The sequence below is a fragment of the Eutrigla gurnardus genome (genome assembly GCF_963514095.1).
Source record: "Eutrigla gurnardus genome assembly, chromosome: 2".
Lineage (NCBI taxonomy): Eukaryota > Metazoa > Chordata > Actinopteri > Perciformes > Triglidae > Eutrigla > Eutrigla gurnardus.
The window spans coordinates 9,210,957-9,224,831 of record NC_139916.1 but is presented as its reverse complement, the minus strand read 5'-3'; the positions used below and the strand labels follow the sequence as shown (position 1 = coordinate 9,224,831).

Here is a 13,875-nt window from a genome sequence, read left to right as displayed (position 1 = left end):
CATCCGTCTGCAGCCCGTGGAGATCAGCGGTGCCATCGAGGAGGAGTTCTCAGTGGCCCGCCTCTACATCAGTAAGATCAAGTCGGAGGTGAAGTCCATGGTGAAGCGCTGCCGCCACCTGGAGAACCTTCAGGTGGAGTGTCACCGCAAGATGGAGGAGACGGGCCGAGAGCTGTCCTCGTGTCACCTCCTCGTTTCCCAGGTGAGGGACTGGAAGAGCTGAAAACATCTGGTGTGGGGAAAAAAGTTGGTACATCTGGCAATCCAGCAGAAAAGAAATCAGGACAATATACACTTGAAAACTCCTTGTTCAAAATATTAATTATCAACACAAATGAGTCTGACATTTTGAGTCCTCATAATTAACATCACAGTTACTAACATGGACTTTAATTTGACGATAATCGCTCTGATGAAGAGCGGCGTGTTCGAAACGTCACTCAGCAACACATCAGAAGCGGTTATTGTGTGAACTGTTCTGACTCTTAAAGGACTGCATGTTTGGGATTTTTTGTGTTGATGTGGCTCACGACATATTGTGAGTTTAAACGGGGTTGGCAGGGAATGAATGAAGCGTCTGCCAAATACAAGGATAATGTTGCCTGTGGCAGTTTTTGTTTAAATATGAATTTAAGTTAAAGATAAACAGGGATTATGGTAACATGATGTATTTCATGATTATAGTCTGGTAAAACTAACTTGGGGTTTACAATTCTGGCAAGACAAAAAAAATGAGTGGCAAGTGAGGAAAAATTGAAATTTCCAATCCTGATTATTGGCCCAGATGTATTCATCTTAGAATATATCCATATCCCTCATCAGTAAACTTTCTGTATCTGAGCCGGTGTTCTGATTTCTAGCACGAGGCAAAGATCCGCTCTCTGACGGACTACATGCAGAATGTGGAGCTGAAGAAAAGGAAGCTGGAGGAGAGCTATGACTCTCTGAGCGAGGAGCTGGCCAAACTCCGAGTCCAAGGTAGGCTCATATGTCATTATAGTCATCGTAACTACAAGTACATCAGTAGCACGAAGGTTGTGGACACATTTCACTGAAAATACCACAACCTCATGGTGGTAGGAGAAGAAAAGTCCAGGAAACACCGAAGACAGGAGGGTTTATTGTCTGGGGATCATAAATATCTCAGTGCAAGATTTCATGGCAATCCATTAAAATAGTTGTTGGCATATTTTAGTGTGGATCAAAGTGATGGACCAACTCTGGACCAACATCGCAATCCACGTTGCCAATGAGACTGGAATGACAGCAGTGTCAGTTGATGGGCTGTTCTAAATCACAGTGTACAACTCAGAAATACTTAGACATGTTGAAATACACAGTCAGATTGAGGATGCAATGCTTATTAACAGTGTATGAACCAACCCTGAAGTTCATGGATCAATACTGGAGTAAACTGGAGTCAGTTCAATACTCATAAAAATGTAGAGGTACTGTAGTCCCAGTTAAAAAACGCCCAGGTTGAAATATTTTAACTATGTGATCGAAATAACAATCCAGGAACAACATTTATTCAAACTTTATAGCGAAGTAGGAAAATATCAATATGGCCAGGCAAGCAAAAACAACCGATTTCTGATCAATCAGACACAATGCGAGGCCCCGGGAGCAGATCCAATCATAACTGTCAGCAAAACACATCTTTGCTCAATAAAACTAAAAATACCGCAGGTTTTAAAGTAGATCATTTATCCAATAGAAGCACACTTCTTGTTTTTTTTTAAGATGACATTCTGCATTCTACGGGAGTGAAGTGATAAACAATGGCGTCGTTCTTACTCACTGCACTGTGAAGGACAACATGTAGATGGAGCTGCATTGTAAATCTTGCCTAATTGCTGACTTGAAAAGAAACTCAAGAATAAGGTTAACGTTCTGACGCCGCGAAACAAAAATCATGTCTAGACAAAGAAAAAACGTGAAGACAACGGATGCGTAGCTGCGTTTCAGCTCTGAACCGTGAAGAAGTGCTGCTTAAAACAGGCTTTAATGGGGAGTGTCATCTGCCCCCGAGGCGTCCCTGTCATGTCAAAGAAACAAAAAGGTAAACACTCGTGAGCAGCTTCGGCTCCCAAAATGTTTCACAGCAAGCGCCGCAAATAGATTAATGCATTTGAAATTTGTGCAAGGAGGTCCATCAAACTGCAGATGCTCCCAGGACGCTGACGCAATTCATGAATCAGGCCAAAAGGCGTTGTTAGTCACTCTGTCTGGAGGATTTAAGGGCAGGCGAATCAATTCTGGCCCGACTCGACACACGATCCTCCGCTCGTTCAGAGAAGTAGACGAATGCAAAGTGCTGCAAGTCGTGCCTGTTTGCCTGGTGGAGAGCTCTAATTTCATCATCAGACACCAGAAGCAGCGTTGGGTTAACATTGGGCCGGATCAGCGTAGCTGTCATTCTCAATAATAGATACTATCATGACTTAGATCACGCTGACCTCGCTGTCGTCACGAAACGGCGGGACCGCCGTGCTGTCAAAGTCAGGTCACTCTTCCATCTAAATCATTTTTTTTATTCTCTTCCTCCTCTTTTCTGTCTCCCTCTCTCGGGGCTGCGCTCTTTGTTTCAGAGAGCATGGCAAAGGTGACCAGTGGGGAGAATCACTCATCTGTCCAGGATTCCTGTGATATAAAGGTAACCATGACTACAGTGAGAGCAACTAGGTGTAATGACCTTTTCGACACACTGCCTCACACAGCACTCTGCTAACTGCAGGTGTGATGTGCTTCTATCCGCATTCATGCTATCTCTGTGTCGTGTACTTCAGATTGTTAACCAGGGCTGCAACCAAGTTATGGGCATTACAGAAAAATCTGTCAACTTTGTTTTATTCTACTTGATAAATATGAAGCTGGAGTCGGCAGCTAGTTTGTTTAGCATGGAAGCAGCTAGTCTGGCGTAGTCCAAAAGGTAACAAATTATAGCGTTAAATGATGATTTTCTGTTTTTATGGGGAGGATTATGTGTCTTACTGTTTATTGGTTGGGATGATTAACTTCCTGCAGTCTAGGCAGGTTGCCTAGCAACTGGTCTCAGCCAAGAAATTGTCTGACAAAAGTCACAAATTTCCATTTTTACCGGCGGTAATGCTTCAAATGTAGTATAAAAGTGTTTATATAAGCGAACTTCAGATTATGCAGGTAGACAGATTTTGTTAGCATTGGACGAAGCCAGACCAACACTTTGCCCTGTTTCCAGAATTTCTGCTGGCCTAAGCTAACTGGCTGCTACGTATTTATTATCAGCTCTGGGCAAGAATGAAAATAACTTTATGTGCTTTATCTTCAAAAAGCTAATGTCAGGTGTATAGTCCATAATCTAAAGCATATTCTACTTACAGTGAAACCAAATGGAGAAAAGTATTAAGTCATCATATTTAAAATGCTGCAAATAACACTTTTTTGATAAATGAGCTAATAGATAAATCGAATCAACAGAACTTTTGGCACCAACATGCCTGGATTAACCTGTTTGGGGGACCTGGGTCTAACATTTACTGTTGGGCCTCTGTTACCTCCGAGCTCCCTGTGCACACAGCACAGCCAGCAGCTTCATTATATTTACACAAGCACTTTCGTGTATACTGGACTATGACCAGGCCTCTGCTTTTCTGTATGTCATATGATTTAAAAACAATAACTACTAACTAAACTATTTAGAAGTATTGTTATTCCTGATAAGTTTGGTTTTAATCAGTGATTTGATTTGATAAAAAATGATGTCATGGTTGACAGCTGCGATCCTCTCTTGCTGACGAAGTCGGCCTGTGATTGGTCCAGGCGGGTGTATGGGCGGTACCTCAATAGGGCTCCATCTCCCCATTAATACTGTGCAGGCTTCAAAAGATGGCCGTGATATTTTGGCTTAAATTTTGCACAGTGGCAGGAGTTGGGATGCGTTGTCCGTCGTTGACGCTGTGTTAAATACCCATGTGGCCTTCGATGTGTGCACTGGTGTGTGTGATTCTATCCTCTCTTGTTTAGTCATTTAGTTTTCTGTTTGTTCCCACCTTTTGGTGCCGTGTCTCTCACCCCTTGTTGTCGCCCATCTCTCAGAGGGCTCTGGAGCAGCAGATGGAGTCGCACCGTGAGTCGCACAGCAAACAGCTCGGCCGCCTGCGAGACGAGATCAATGAGAAGCAGAAGATCATCGACGACCTAACAGAGTCAGTGCTTCGTTGTTATTCATCGCCTCCTCTGATTTACTAAATCAGGCTGACTAAACCGAGAGTCACCCTTACTACTTGTAAACGGAGTGTAAAAACAGAAGTACAGCAGTATTTTAAAGCAGAGTATAAAAAGCATATTTTGCTCGATACGATCCAGATCCCACATGGTTCCAGAAACAGACAGCCTTACCCACTCCGTTAGGTGTCTGGGGGCTGAAATCTGAAATTCAATTCTACCCTCATTAGCAGCTCACAAATGCAAAAAAAAAAAAAAAAATGGGGATGTATGCTGGTTTCAGTAGTTCAGTTCTCAAAACTGTCTAAGCCGCCCTCTAGCTGCAAGAGAGGCTGAAATCAATACGTGTGGGCGGTTGACATGAGGAAACTGCAGCTCGGGAGGACTTGAGCGTCAAGCTGCCACTGACGCTCAACGTGGAGGATTCTCTGGGCTCGTTTGGGCCCCTGAAGGACAGAGTGTTTTGAAGACATTCTGTGCCGGGCTGGACCGTGTAGGAGTACACTTGAGGGACCAGGGCACTTTTACCAGCTGGTCTTGGGGGGTGTAACCTCCAAGGAGCAGCAGCTGCAGAGACTCTCTGAATAAAGAGACATTTGGGGCTGCTCTGCTTGTCCTGCTGTCATGGCCTGATTTGGATAAGCAGCTTGAAAAATCAATGGATGGAGGGATGTCAATGGGGCAGAAACCATCTGTAGGAGCGGCGTAGCCATTGGGAAGCAGAGCAGGAAAAGCAGATACAGCAAATGGTCTTCTGTGATTCAAGGATCAGGAAAGGAGAGTAAAATAAAACCTACTTGATCTGTATCCTAATGGGACAGTTTTGACCAGATGCTATACCATGCAAGTACATGTAGTAGTTGTACTTAATGTCTCACACTAGATTCCTCCAATACATGTGTGTATGACCACAAACCGTTGGGCCGCTCACTGATCTGGAAAGTTAATTTGTTTAGGTTTTATCTGCGATCTTTGGTGGTTGAGTCCCTTAACAAGCTATTGGACTCTGCTGTACTTCCGTTGCCAAACTGCATGCACACACTTATGTGCGTCGTCATTGTTTACTAGCCCCGAAGGCTTCTATGCAAAAGTGCCTCTTCCTTTTTTGCCCCTGATGCTGTGAAAGCACGTGCAAGACGTTAGCTGAAGCTTTGCTCTTTATTTCTTAAAGAGACTGCTCATTTTTCTCATGTGACAGCAAGGTTTTTGTCAAGGAAAGGCAAAAACAATACATGCAATTATCCAATTAAATGGCATTTAATGGCATTTTCCTTATAAAACTCAACAAAGAAATAAAACTAATGCCTGTAATTGTAAAATTGTTCAAACATTTTTAAAAAAAGGGACATGAAAGTTCATAAAGTCACATTCATCATTACAGATTCTGTATCTTTCTTTCTTTCTTTCTTTCTTTCTTTCTTTCTTTCTTTCTTTCTTTCTTTGAATCCCCGAATGAGCCATTATCCATCTTTTTCAGTTGCAACCAGAAGCAGCAGCTGGAGCTGGAGCAACTACACTGTGACTTTGAACATCTCAGGTGCCAAGAGCATCACAAGAGCCGGCAGCTGGAGGAACTGACGTGAGTCTCCGCTTTACCGTCCTGGCTGGCTTTCAAACACTTCGCCATATGGAGGCCCGTCAGCCAGCCGTCTCTTCTGATTCACGTCTTCCATTTCTCTCTGTCATTTGTCTTCCCGTTGTCATTTATTTTCCTCTCACTCCCGAGGCCTCTCATCCTATTTACTGTATACGCCTCCCCCTGCGGAGCTAGACAATTTGTGGGCTAAAATGATCCACAGGCTAACCCGTTTAGTGCTCTAGTTGCCTCTTCCTCTCTTGGTTTCTTTCTTTGTAAAACTCTATTTGCATCTCCATTAAGGGGTTTTGGGGGATCAGGTAGCAGCTGGCTGCTAATAGGCCTCTTTCTGCCCTGACCTTTGCAGCGTATTGCATCAGATGGCAGATGGGAGAACAGCCTACGTGTGGGTCTACGCTTGCGTTTGTTCTTTATTCATGAATTATTATAATATTATAATTTAAAAGTTTGTGTTACACTTTCTAAACACCCATTTCTGTAATGCATTATGACCATATATACGTTATAATGCACTATAACAGGGATTCTCCAGTACAAAAAGATAGTAATGTACAACTACGCAAAGTATGATGAATATGTACAGTTTATACGTTGCAAGAAGCAAATTACAAGAGATTATAAGTATGTTTTTAATGTATTCTATAAGTGGGCGTCACAGGAAGTGTTCTTCTATCTGTCTGACTACAGATTTCTCCACGAGCGACATGAGCAGTCAAAGAAGGACCTCAAAGGGCTGGAAGAGACTGTTGTAAGTCATTACTTACTGTCACGATTCACTTGGCTCCCCCAGAAGCCACACATCCACTAAATACTCTGAATTGCTTTAACTGCACTATTTCCCCTTCTTCCTTTATGCTCAAGGGCCGTGAGCTCTACACCCTGCATAACCTCCGCAAGCTTTTCGTTCAAGACCTCACGACTCGAGTTAGAAAAGTAAGCCAGACCCCAAAAAATACGAGAGCACACACATACACTGTGTAGAAAATGTTTACAGTATTTGCAGCGTTTTTTCAATTCTAAAATATCTGCTTTTTCTTTCAACAGAGTGCACAGATGGAGTCTGATGATAGTGGGGGATACATCACCCAGAAACAGAAGATTTCCTTTCTTGAAAACAACCTGGACCAGCTTACAAAAGTTCACAAACAGGTAACAACAAGCAGCAGATATAAAACCATAAATGATATTGACAGAAAAATGTCTATTTCTTTAAAACTTTGAACAAATCATAGAGTGTCCCTTGGCTTGGAGGTCTGATTATCACTGTCACTGTATACCAGCAGTGAGCCAGGATTGAATTTCTTGGATAGCATATGAAAAGGTAAAATACAAAGCTGTTAACCCCCTTTGTGTTTGCTCTGGGCAAAAAGTAGCGCCAGTGCCATCAATCATCTCATAACTTCAAATGAAAGTCTCCTTGAAATGGAAGCAGGAGGCCAAACAGCACTAAATATTTGAAAAACACGGATGAATTCCTTGTACAGGTGCACACAAACCGTCAGTATTCCCTCCTTTCTCTTGCTGAAGCACATAAACTCTGAATGGCAACCGCTGCTCCAAAAGATTAGACATAAAACACACACTTCACATCTCCGTGTAATATCCCTAAATGCACCAGAGTGTTGATGTGCTGAACGTTCTGCAGACTGGCACATACACTCTCACTGACGGATTGGTGAGAGCTGCAGCGGCGTCGGACAGAAAGCCAATCCCAAAGTGGCTGCTGGGAAACACCATCCCCTCCACCACCACCTGCTGCTGCTGCTGTGGGGATGGAAGATGAAAGTCGTGGTCATAAATCGTTCCCAGTGGAAAGTGATAAGACTCCCAAAGACAGGCGGCAGACTGTGTGCAAGGGCCACGGATGAGCTTCTAAACCCCTGTATGGATTATAGTGACGTCCGCCTGTCAGTCCACCTGCACATCCTGTCCGGATTTTAACTTCAACATCATCTACCTCCTATGGAAAACACGCCTCCGTTTATGACTCTGAGCAAAACGGTGTGAACTCCTGCATCCTATGTCTGCTAGATCACTTCGCCTGATTGCTAAACCCTCTCGTACTCAGTATCTCAACAGGATGGAGATCATGATCACGTAGCAGCACACTCTTTGTATTCAAAGGCGCTCAGTCATTGGTTTTTCCACATTTTCCATTCCCTCTCATGTAAAAAAAAAATGCCTTGGGGAAGGCATTTCAAATCAATACATCTGTACATTGATTTTGCTTCATGAGTATAACCATAAACTGTATAAATTGTTTTCTGAAAATGGTTATCAGACAGAAAAAAACATAGGTCAAGAGAAAGCACTACCAACCATAGTACTAATCGTATATCGGATATTCTTTTTGAGAGGATATATTAAATGATCACTGACAGTTAATCATTGGGCTTCCTGTTTATGTTCTCCTCTGTGTGTGTATGTGTGTGTGTGTGTGTGTGTGTGTGTGTGTGTGTGTGTGTGTGTGTGTGTGTGTGTGTGTGTGTGACAGCTGGTACGTGACAATTCAGATCTGCGCTGTGAGCTTCCAAAACTTGAGAAGCGTCTTCGGTCTACAGCTGAGCGAGTTAAAGCCCTGGAGGGAGCGCTGAAGGAGGCGAAGGAAGGCGCCATGAAGGACCGCCACCGCTACCAGCAGGAGGTGGAGCGCATCAAAGATGTGATGAGGGTGCGCAATCCTTTCCGCAGGCCCCACGCCGCACAGATAGGTAACACATGCACCTTGTTCACAGATTCTGCTGTTTCAAAACGATTAAACAATGCGACGTGTACACACACACACACACACACACACACACACACACACACACACACACACACACACACACACACTATCTGCTATGTAATCAGATAGAATTGTCTTCTACTTTGCAGGTAAACAAAGATTCATTGCAGCCAAAATGTTATCTGAGGGGATTAACGTGCAACGTTCCATTGTTGGCTGAAATATTTTGCATATAAGGATAAGGAAAAAAGGCAGTGTAATTAATTTTAATCACTTCATCGCTGTGTCATTTGAAGATAATTGCACTTATCGGTTGGAGATGAAATGAGGGACGCTGCTGTGAGGAAAAATAGCTTTTGATTTGATTGTTTTTAGAAAAATGCTTGTAATTTGAGGATTAAACAAAAGCGACTGAGAACGACTGATAGTCTGGATTTTAGAGGCTCTTGTGTTGTGTAGCAGGTTGATAGAATGGTGACGTTACTGCTTTATGCAAGATTTGATTGAATAAATGGAAACAAGGTCTCAGACTAGACGGATACCAGAATGCTGTTCTGTTAAAATAATGGAAGTTAACCAAAAAGAAACAAAACATTTCTCCCAAGAGGGTTTGTCTCAAATGAGAACACAGGACGAGTGATTCACAGACACCAGACATGATATTTTGCTCCACGGATAGATGGCCGTGTAGCGTGATCCCTGGAGGGTAGTACCCCGGTAAATAGGATGGTTTTTGTCTTTCTGAGTGAATGGATCTGTCAATAGAATCGATTCTGTTTGATCGTTGACAGCGAAGCCCGTGCGTGCCGGCCATTATCCAGGGTGCTCGCCCACCAACCCCTTCTTCATCCGAGGCTACGGCGATCGACCCTTCGACTTCTGCAGAGCCAATTTCCACAACAGCAACAACCGACAGGCCTCTGCTCCCGCGGCGCCGGAGAGCGAGCCGAGGTTACCCGAGGCCGACGCGGACCAGAGCGACCCCGCCGAGCACCTCGACCCCCAAAACGACGAGTCGCCCGACAGCAACGACGCTCAGGAAAATACGTGAGTCAACTTTGGATTCAATGCATGGATTAACATAATTAGAAAACCAAAGGTCCACTTTCCAGAGCTTTCTACCACAGAGCTTTGTTGTTTTACCAACTGAGGAGTGCAGTTCACTGAAACATATACAGTAGAATGTGGTTTCATTATTTTGTCGAAATACTTTATCCAAAGACATCAATACATTTATGCCCAGAGCAAAGTTTTATTACAATATGTAAATAATCTGAGTTACATTACATTGCTTTTTAGTCTGGTGTATTGGTGTGTGTTTTGTAGATTTATTCAATCATTTGGTTTTAATTAACATTATTTAGTGGCTGAATGAGCACTTGTTTATTTTAAAATGCTTATTTTCATATTGATCTAGAGATCAAGAGTTTGAAACGTTAACATCTTTGTCTCCTGTTTCCAGGATTCTAACTAAACCACCGAGCCCGGCGGACAAACGTCGCACCGCAGAGATGCTCGATTCAGAAAATGGTGAGCCCTGTTCAGACGACGCCTGTTAAAATAAAGAGATTACATTTTTTATTTTTTATTTTAGTGGTTGCCATTATCCACTATCCCACCAGCCATTATGTCTGAATGTTATTTTATACTCTTACAGAGTGGTGGCTGTTAAACCAGTTTACAGTCACGGCCCGCTGGCTCTTTTTTTTCTTTTCTTTTGCATTCATCTTGTAATGATGGCTCATGTTCGGCAGTCTTAACTGTAACTCATTGGTGGGTGAAGAGAAGGGTTTCAGTCGAGGTCGACTGTCTTTGGATAACGGTTCCATATGTTTAAGGATACCTATATTTATTTTTTTAAATGACAAATTCTAAGTGTGTGACAGGCTTTTGTGCACCCTCGTGTTTGTGTGCGTTTGTGTCTCTGCTCTGAGCAGCAGCAGCAGCAGACTGAGATAGATATAGATTAGGCTTGCAGTGTCATTACTCAGCCAGAAAGGTAACCGACCAGACAGCCTGGGCTTCGGCCTCTGACCCACTGATGACAGTTGTAGAGTTGTGTTACAACACCACACCTCTTCTATTCTCCAGGAATATCAATACAATTCAGAAACTGGGTCAGAGCCAATAGATCAATCTGCTGCGACAGCACCCGCTTTTTTATGTTATCCAGTGAACCCTTAAAATCATTTAATCAGATGCCTTTATTTTTTGCTTTTCACGGTGCTGTTCCAGAGAGGTTTCAACGCTGCCAACCAGACCATATTGGCAAAAACACGTCCGTCTCTTATTGGCATGAAATACTGGCAGCTGTTCAGATGCTCTGAGTCTTCTCAAGAGATTTGTAAATATTAGTATGCAACGTTTTTTTTGACTAAAGTTTTTATTTATTTTAGGAAATGGAAGTTATTTTCACTATCCTTATAAATGAATTCAGTGTTATGCATTTCAAAAAAGAGCTTATGGGAATGTGAAATACTCAAAAGGGGAAATCACTCTGCAAGGCATGTATACCAAATGTCTTTTTCTGTGTTTTGAGTCTGTGGAGGAGCTTTTGTGTTTACTGCCGTACCTTTTTGAGACATTTAAGACATTAAACTGAGCAGCCTTATAATCCAGTTAGGGCGGGCTCCTTGATTATACCCGACTCAAATGGAAGCAAACAGATCAAGTAAACATCCTTCCATCTGTGAGTAAGAATAAAAAAAAGAAATGCACATTCTAAGTGGTGTCATAAAAAGCCAGGGTCGTTGTCCTCGTCAGAAAAATGACAGAATTGTTGTTTTGTTCAAACATTGTCAAATGAATCATGTTTCTATTTTCCTGACAAACGAGCTCTGGCAGTGGTGCAAAAATAAAAAACGTCTCCAGAAGAGCAGCAGCATTGGTCATTTGTTCAAACACGGTGAAACTAATGTTTGTGTTCCGTAGCATTTGTTGTCATTGGGATGAATAGTAAAAGGCACATATCAGTTAATTACTGATAAACACCATTTAGTTCATTTTGTTTGGGGGCTTGTTGTTTGAGAAGCAACCCATTATACAGCTGCTTGTTCCAAAGCCTCTCTGATGGCTTTGGGCTGTCCTGTTAAGCCTTTACATGTCTGTGACAAATCCACTGCCTTTTGATTTATTCTTTTTTTTTTACACGACCAACCCTTTCACTTTGCACCTGCCTGCCTCCTTATGCACCTCTTTCTGTCTGCAGGAAACACCACAGATATCAATGACAACAGGTAAGACAACTGCACCCTCCTTGAAGCCCGCAAAACACTCGCTGCTGCTTGTTGTCGTCTTACTGCAGGCGTTAATTAACCTCTTAAAATGTAACTTTGGCTGAACAAACGGCTTTTCTTCAACTGAAGGTCCTCAAATATTGACCTTTAATAGGACGTATTCAGCTGTCAATTTCATAATTAATGGCAGAAGTAGAGCTAATTGATATAATACCAGCATGTTTGTTAATAGGGCATGTGTTGAAGTATGGCATTGCCACATTCATCTTGCATGCAGTGACCCCCCCCCCCCCCCCCCACTGTATTTTAAGAGCAGTCACTGATTTGCTCCCCTCACTGCTGTATCTCTCTGCTCCATCGCTGCCCCCTTGTTGCTGACGCCGTTACTGCTGCCGCTGCCCCTCCCGCTGCCGATGCTGATCCATCTGGTGATGGTGCTGCGGCCGCCTGTGATTCTGGTGTGTTGATAGCATGTGTCTGAATGTGGAATCTGTGTCCAGAACTGAAGTCTGTGACAATCAGGAACCAGCCAACCGTTACAGCCTGCAGCCGGAGGCGTCGGCCAGCTAATAGAGCAGGTAAGAACACCGGCAACCACAGCAACTCGGATGGTGAGAGAGGAGTCAAAGCTTTACTCACCTGGACTCATCCATGATAGGTTTGACATAACAGAAACAATCTGATCCCTTTGAGAAGTGTGACTCACTTAAGAACACAAAGAATAGATGAGGTCTTTAAAAAAACCAGGAACCCTGAAGACACATGTGCTTAAAGGCAGGAACACACCGGCCCAACCGTTGGACGTCTGAAGCGTTTGGAGAGGCTCGAACGAGGTCGGGAACACATATGTTTGGTGTGTACAGCTGCGTCGGAAGCTTTCGGAGCCGCGCGGACATTGTCTGATCAGACTGAGCATACGAAGTCTGAGGAGGTGGGCTGTTGGACGTCTGAGCCATTGGATACTCTGATTGGCGGTGTGCTAGCGAATCTGAGTATCCAATGGCGGTGTGTGGGCGGGGCGGAAGTGACGATGGTAAACAACAAACCACATAAACAGAGATGGCGCAGAGTACAGATTTTACTTCGTCGTTGCATCACACTTTTGGTTATTTCTGCACATTTATCGAAGCAATGGCTACGTGGAGCGAAGAGACGGAAGAGCAGCTGATTGTGCATTGTTTTTATCTGCACTCCGTTCCGTCATTTCCTGTTTTCCTGTTTTGGAGTACTGGCACGAGACTAGCGCCACCCGCTGTTAAGGAGGCTTATTGCATCTCGCGCAAGCGCAGAACGTACACGCTGCTGTGGTGTCGGAAGCACGTCGAAGCGGTGTGTACAACGCAACTTTTCTGCTGAACGGGTCAGACGAGAGGCAACAGAGTGGGCGGAGAGTGGTCAGATAAGGCAGTTGGACGTCTGGGCGGTGTGTGGGGGCCTTAACACTGTCCATTGTTAGCTTTGTAATTGTTCTATTTATACTGAACAAAAGGACTCACATTCATAAATATGTTGTGAAAACCTGATGGCTTTTTAAATGGTTGGGTTAATCATGGTGTCTTTGATAACTCCCCCCCCCCCCCCCCCCCCCCCACACACACACACACACACACACACACATTAAATTGCAAGTAGCATGCTTTTTTTTAAATGCACTTAAATCCTACATATATGCATGTGTATCTTGCCTCAAATAGCAACATTAATGGGCCCTGGTTTCGTGGCGCAGCGCAGGGCGGCGCAGGGTGGCAGAGCCTGCGTAATGCAAGTTTCGACCCGCGCAGCCTTGCGCACGGTCAGTTTGGCAGTTTGGTGGATCGCCTGCGCCAAGATGGGTGTGGCGGCGCAGCAGGGGGAGGCGTCACAGATTCAGCTTGGCGTAGCGGAAGTTTCGTGGCAAAAAGCCTCGCCGAGACTGCGCTGAAAGCTCGCCAGCTCCAACCTGGTCTACTTTCGGCGCAAGGCGTAAATAAAGTCCATTCATTCAATGCGAATCACAGCTGGCGGAGTGGAAGTTTGGCTGACGGTGCACGAAACTGACGAAACTAGGGCCCTAAATGTCAGTGATCACATACAAAAGCACATGTGTTGCATAATTGAATGTTATCCTG

General features: G+C 43.9%; 1 protein-coding gene across 2 annotated transcripts in view; it reads left to right on the top strand.

Moving 5' to 3' along the window:
* The window catches only part of kif5ab (kinesin family member 5A, b), a 50,850-nt gene that overhangs the window by 32,437 nt on the left and 4,538 nt on the right, over positions 1–13,875 (top strand). Inside the window, exons 16-28 of one of the 2 annotated variants that reach the window (XM_084040105.1) lie at positions 14–202; positions 861–978; positions 2,592–2,656; positions 4,078–4,187; positions 5,684–5,785; positions 6,491–6,551; positions 6,665–6,736; positions 6,848–6,952; positions 8,298–8,514; positions 9,323–9,578; positions 9,994–10,061; positions 11,740–11,767; positions 12,268–12,345. In XM_084040105.1, coding sequence (XP_083896231.1) covers positions 14–202; positions 861–978; positions 2,592–2,656; positions 4,078–4,187; positions 5,684–5,785; positions 6,491–6,551; positions 6,665–6,736; positions 6,848–6,952; positions 8,298–8,514; positions 9,323–9,578; positions 9,994–10,061; positions 11,740–11,767; positions 12,268–12,337 — 1,461 coding nt within the window. In that variant the 3' untranslated portion in view covers positions 12,338–12,345. Of the gene's footprint in view, positions 1–13; positions 203–860; positions 979–2,591; positions 2,657–4,077; positions 4,188–5,683; positions 5,786–6,490; positions 6,552–6,664; positions 6,737–6,847; positions 6,953–8,297; positions 8,515–9,322; positions 9,579–9,993; positions 10,062–11,739; positions 11,768–12,237; positions 12,346–13,875 lie in introns of both variants that reach the window. The other variant, XM_084040104.1, reaches the window with a different exon arrangement.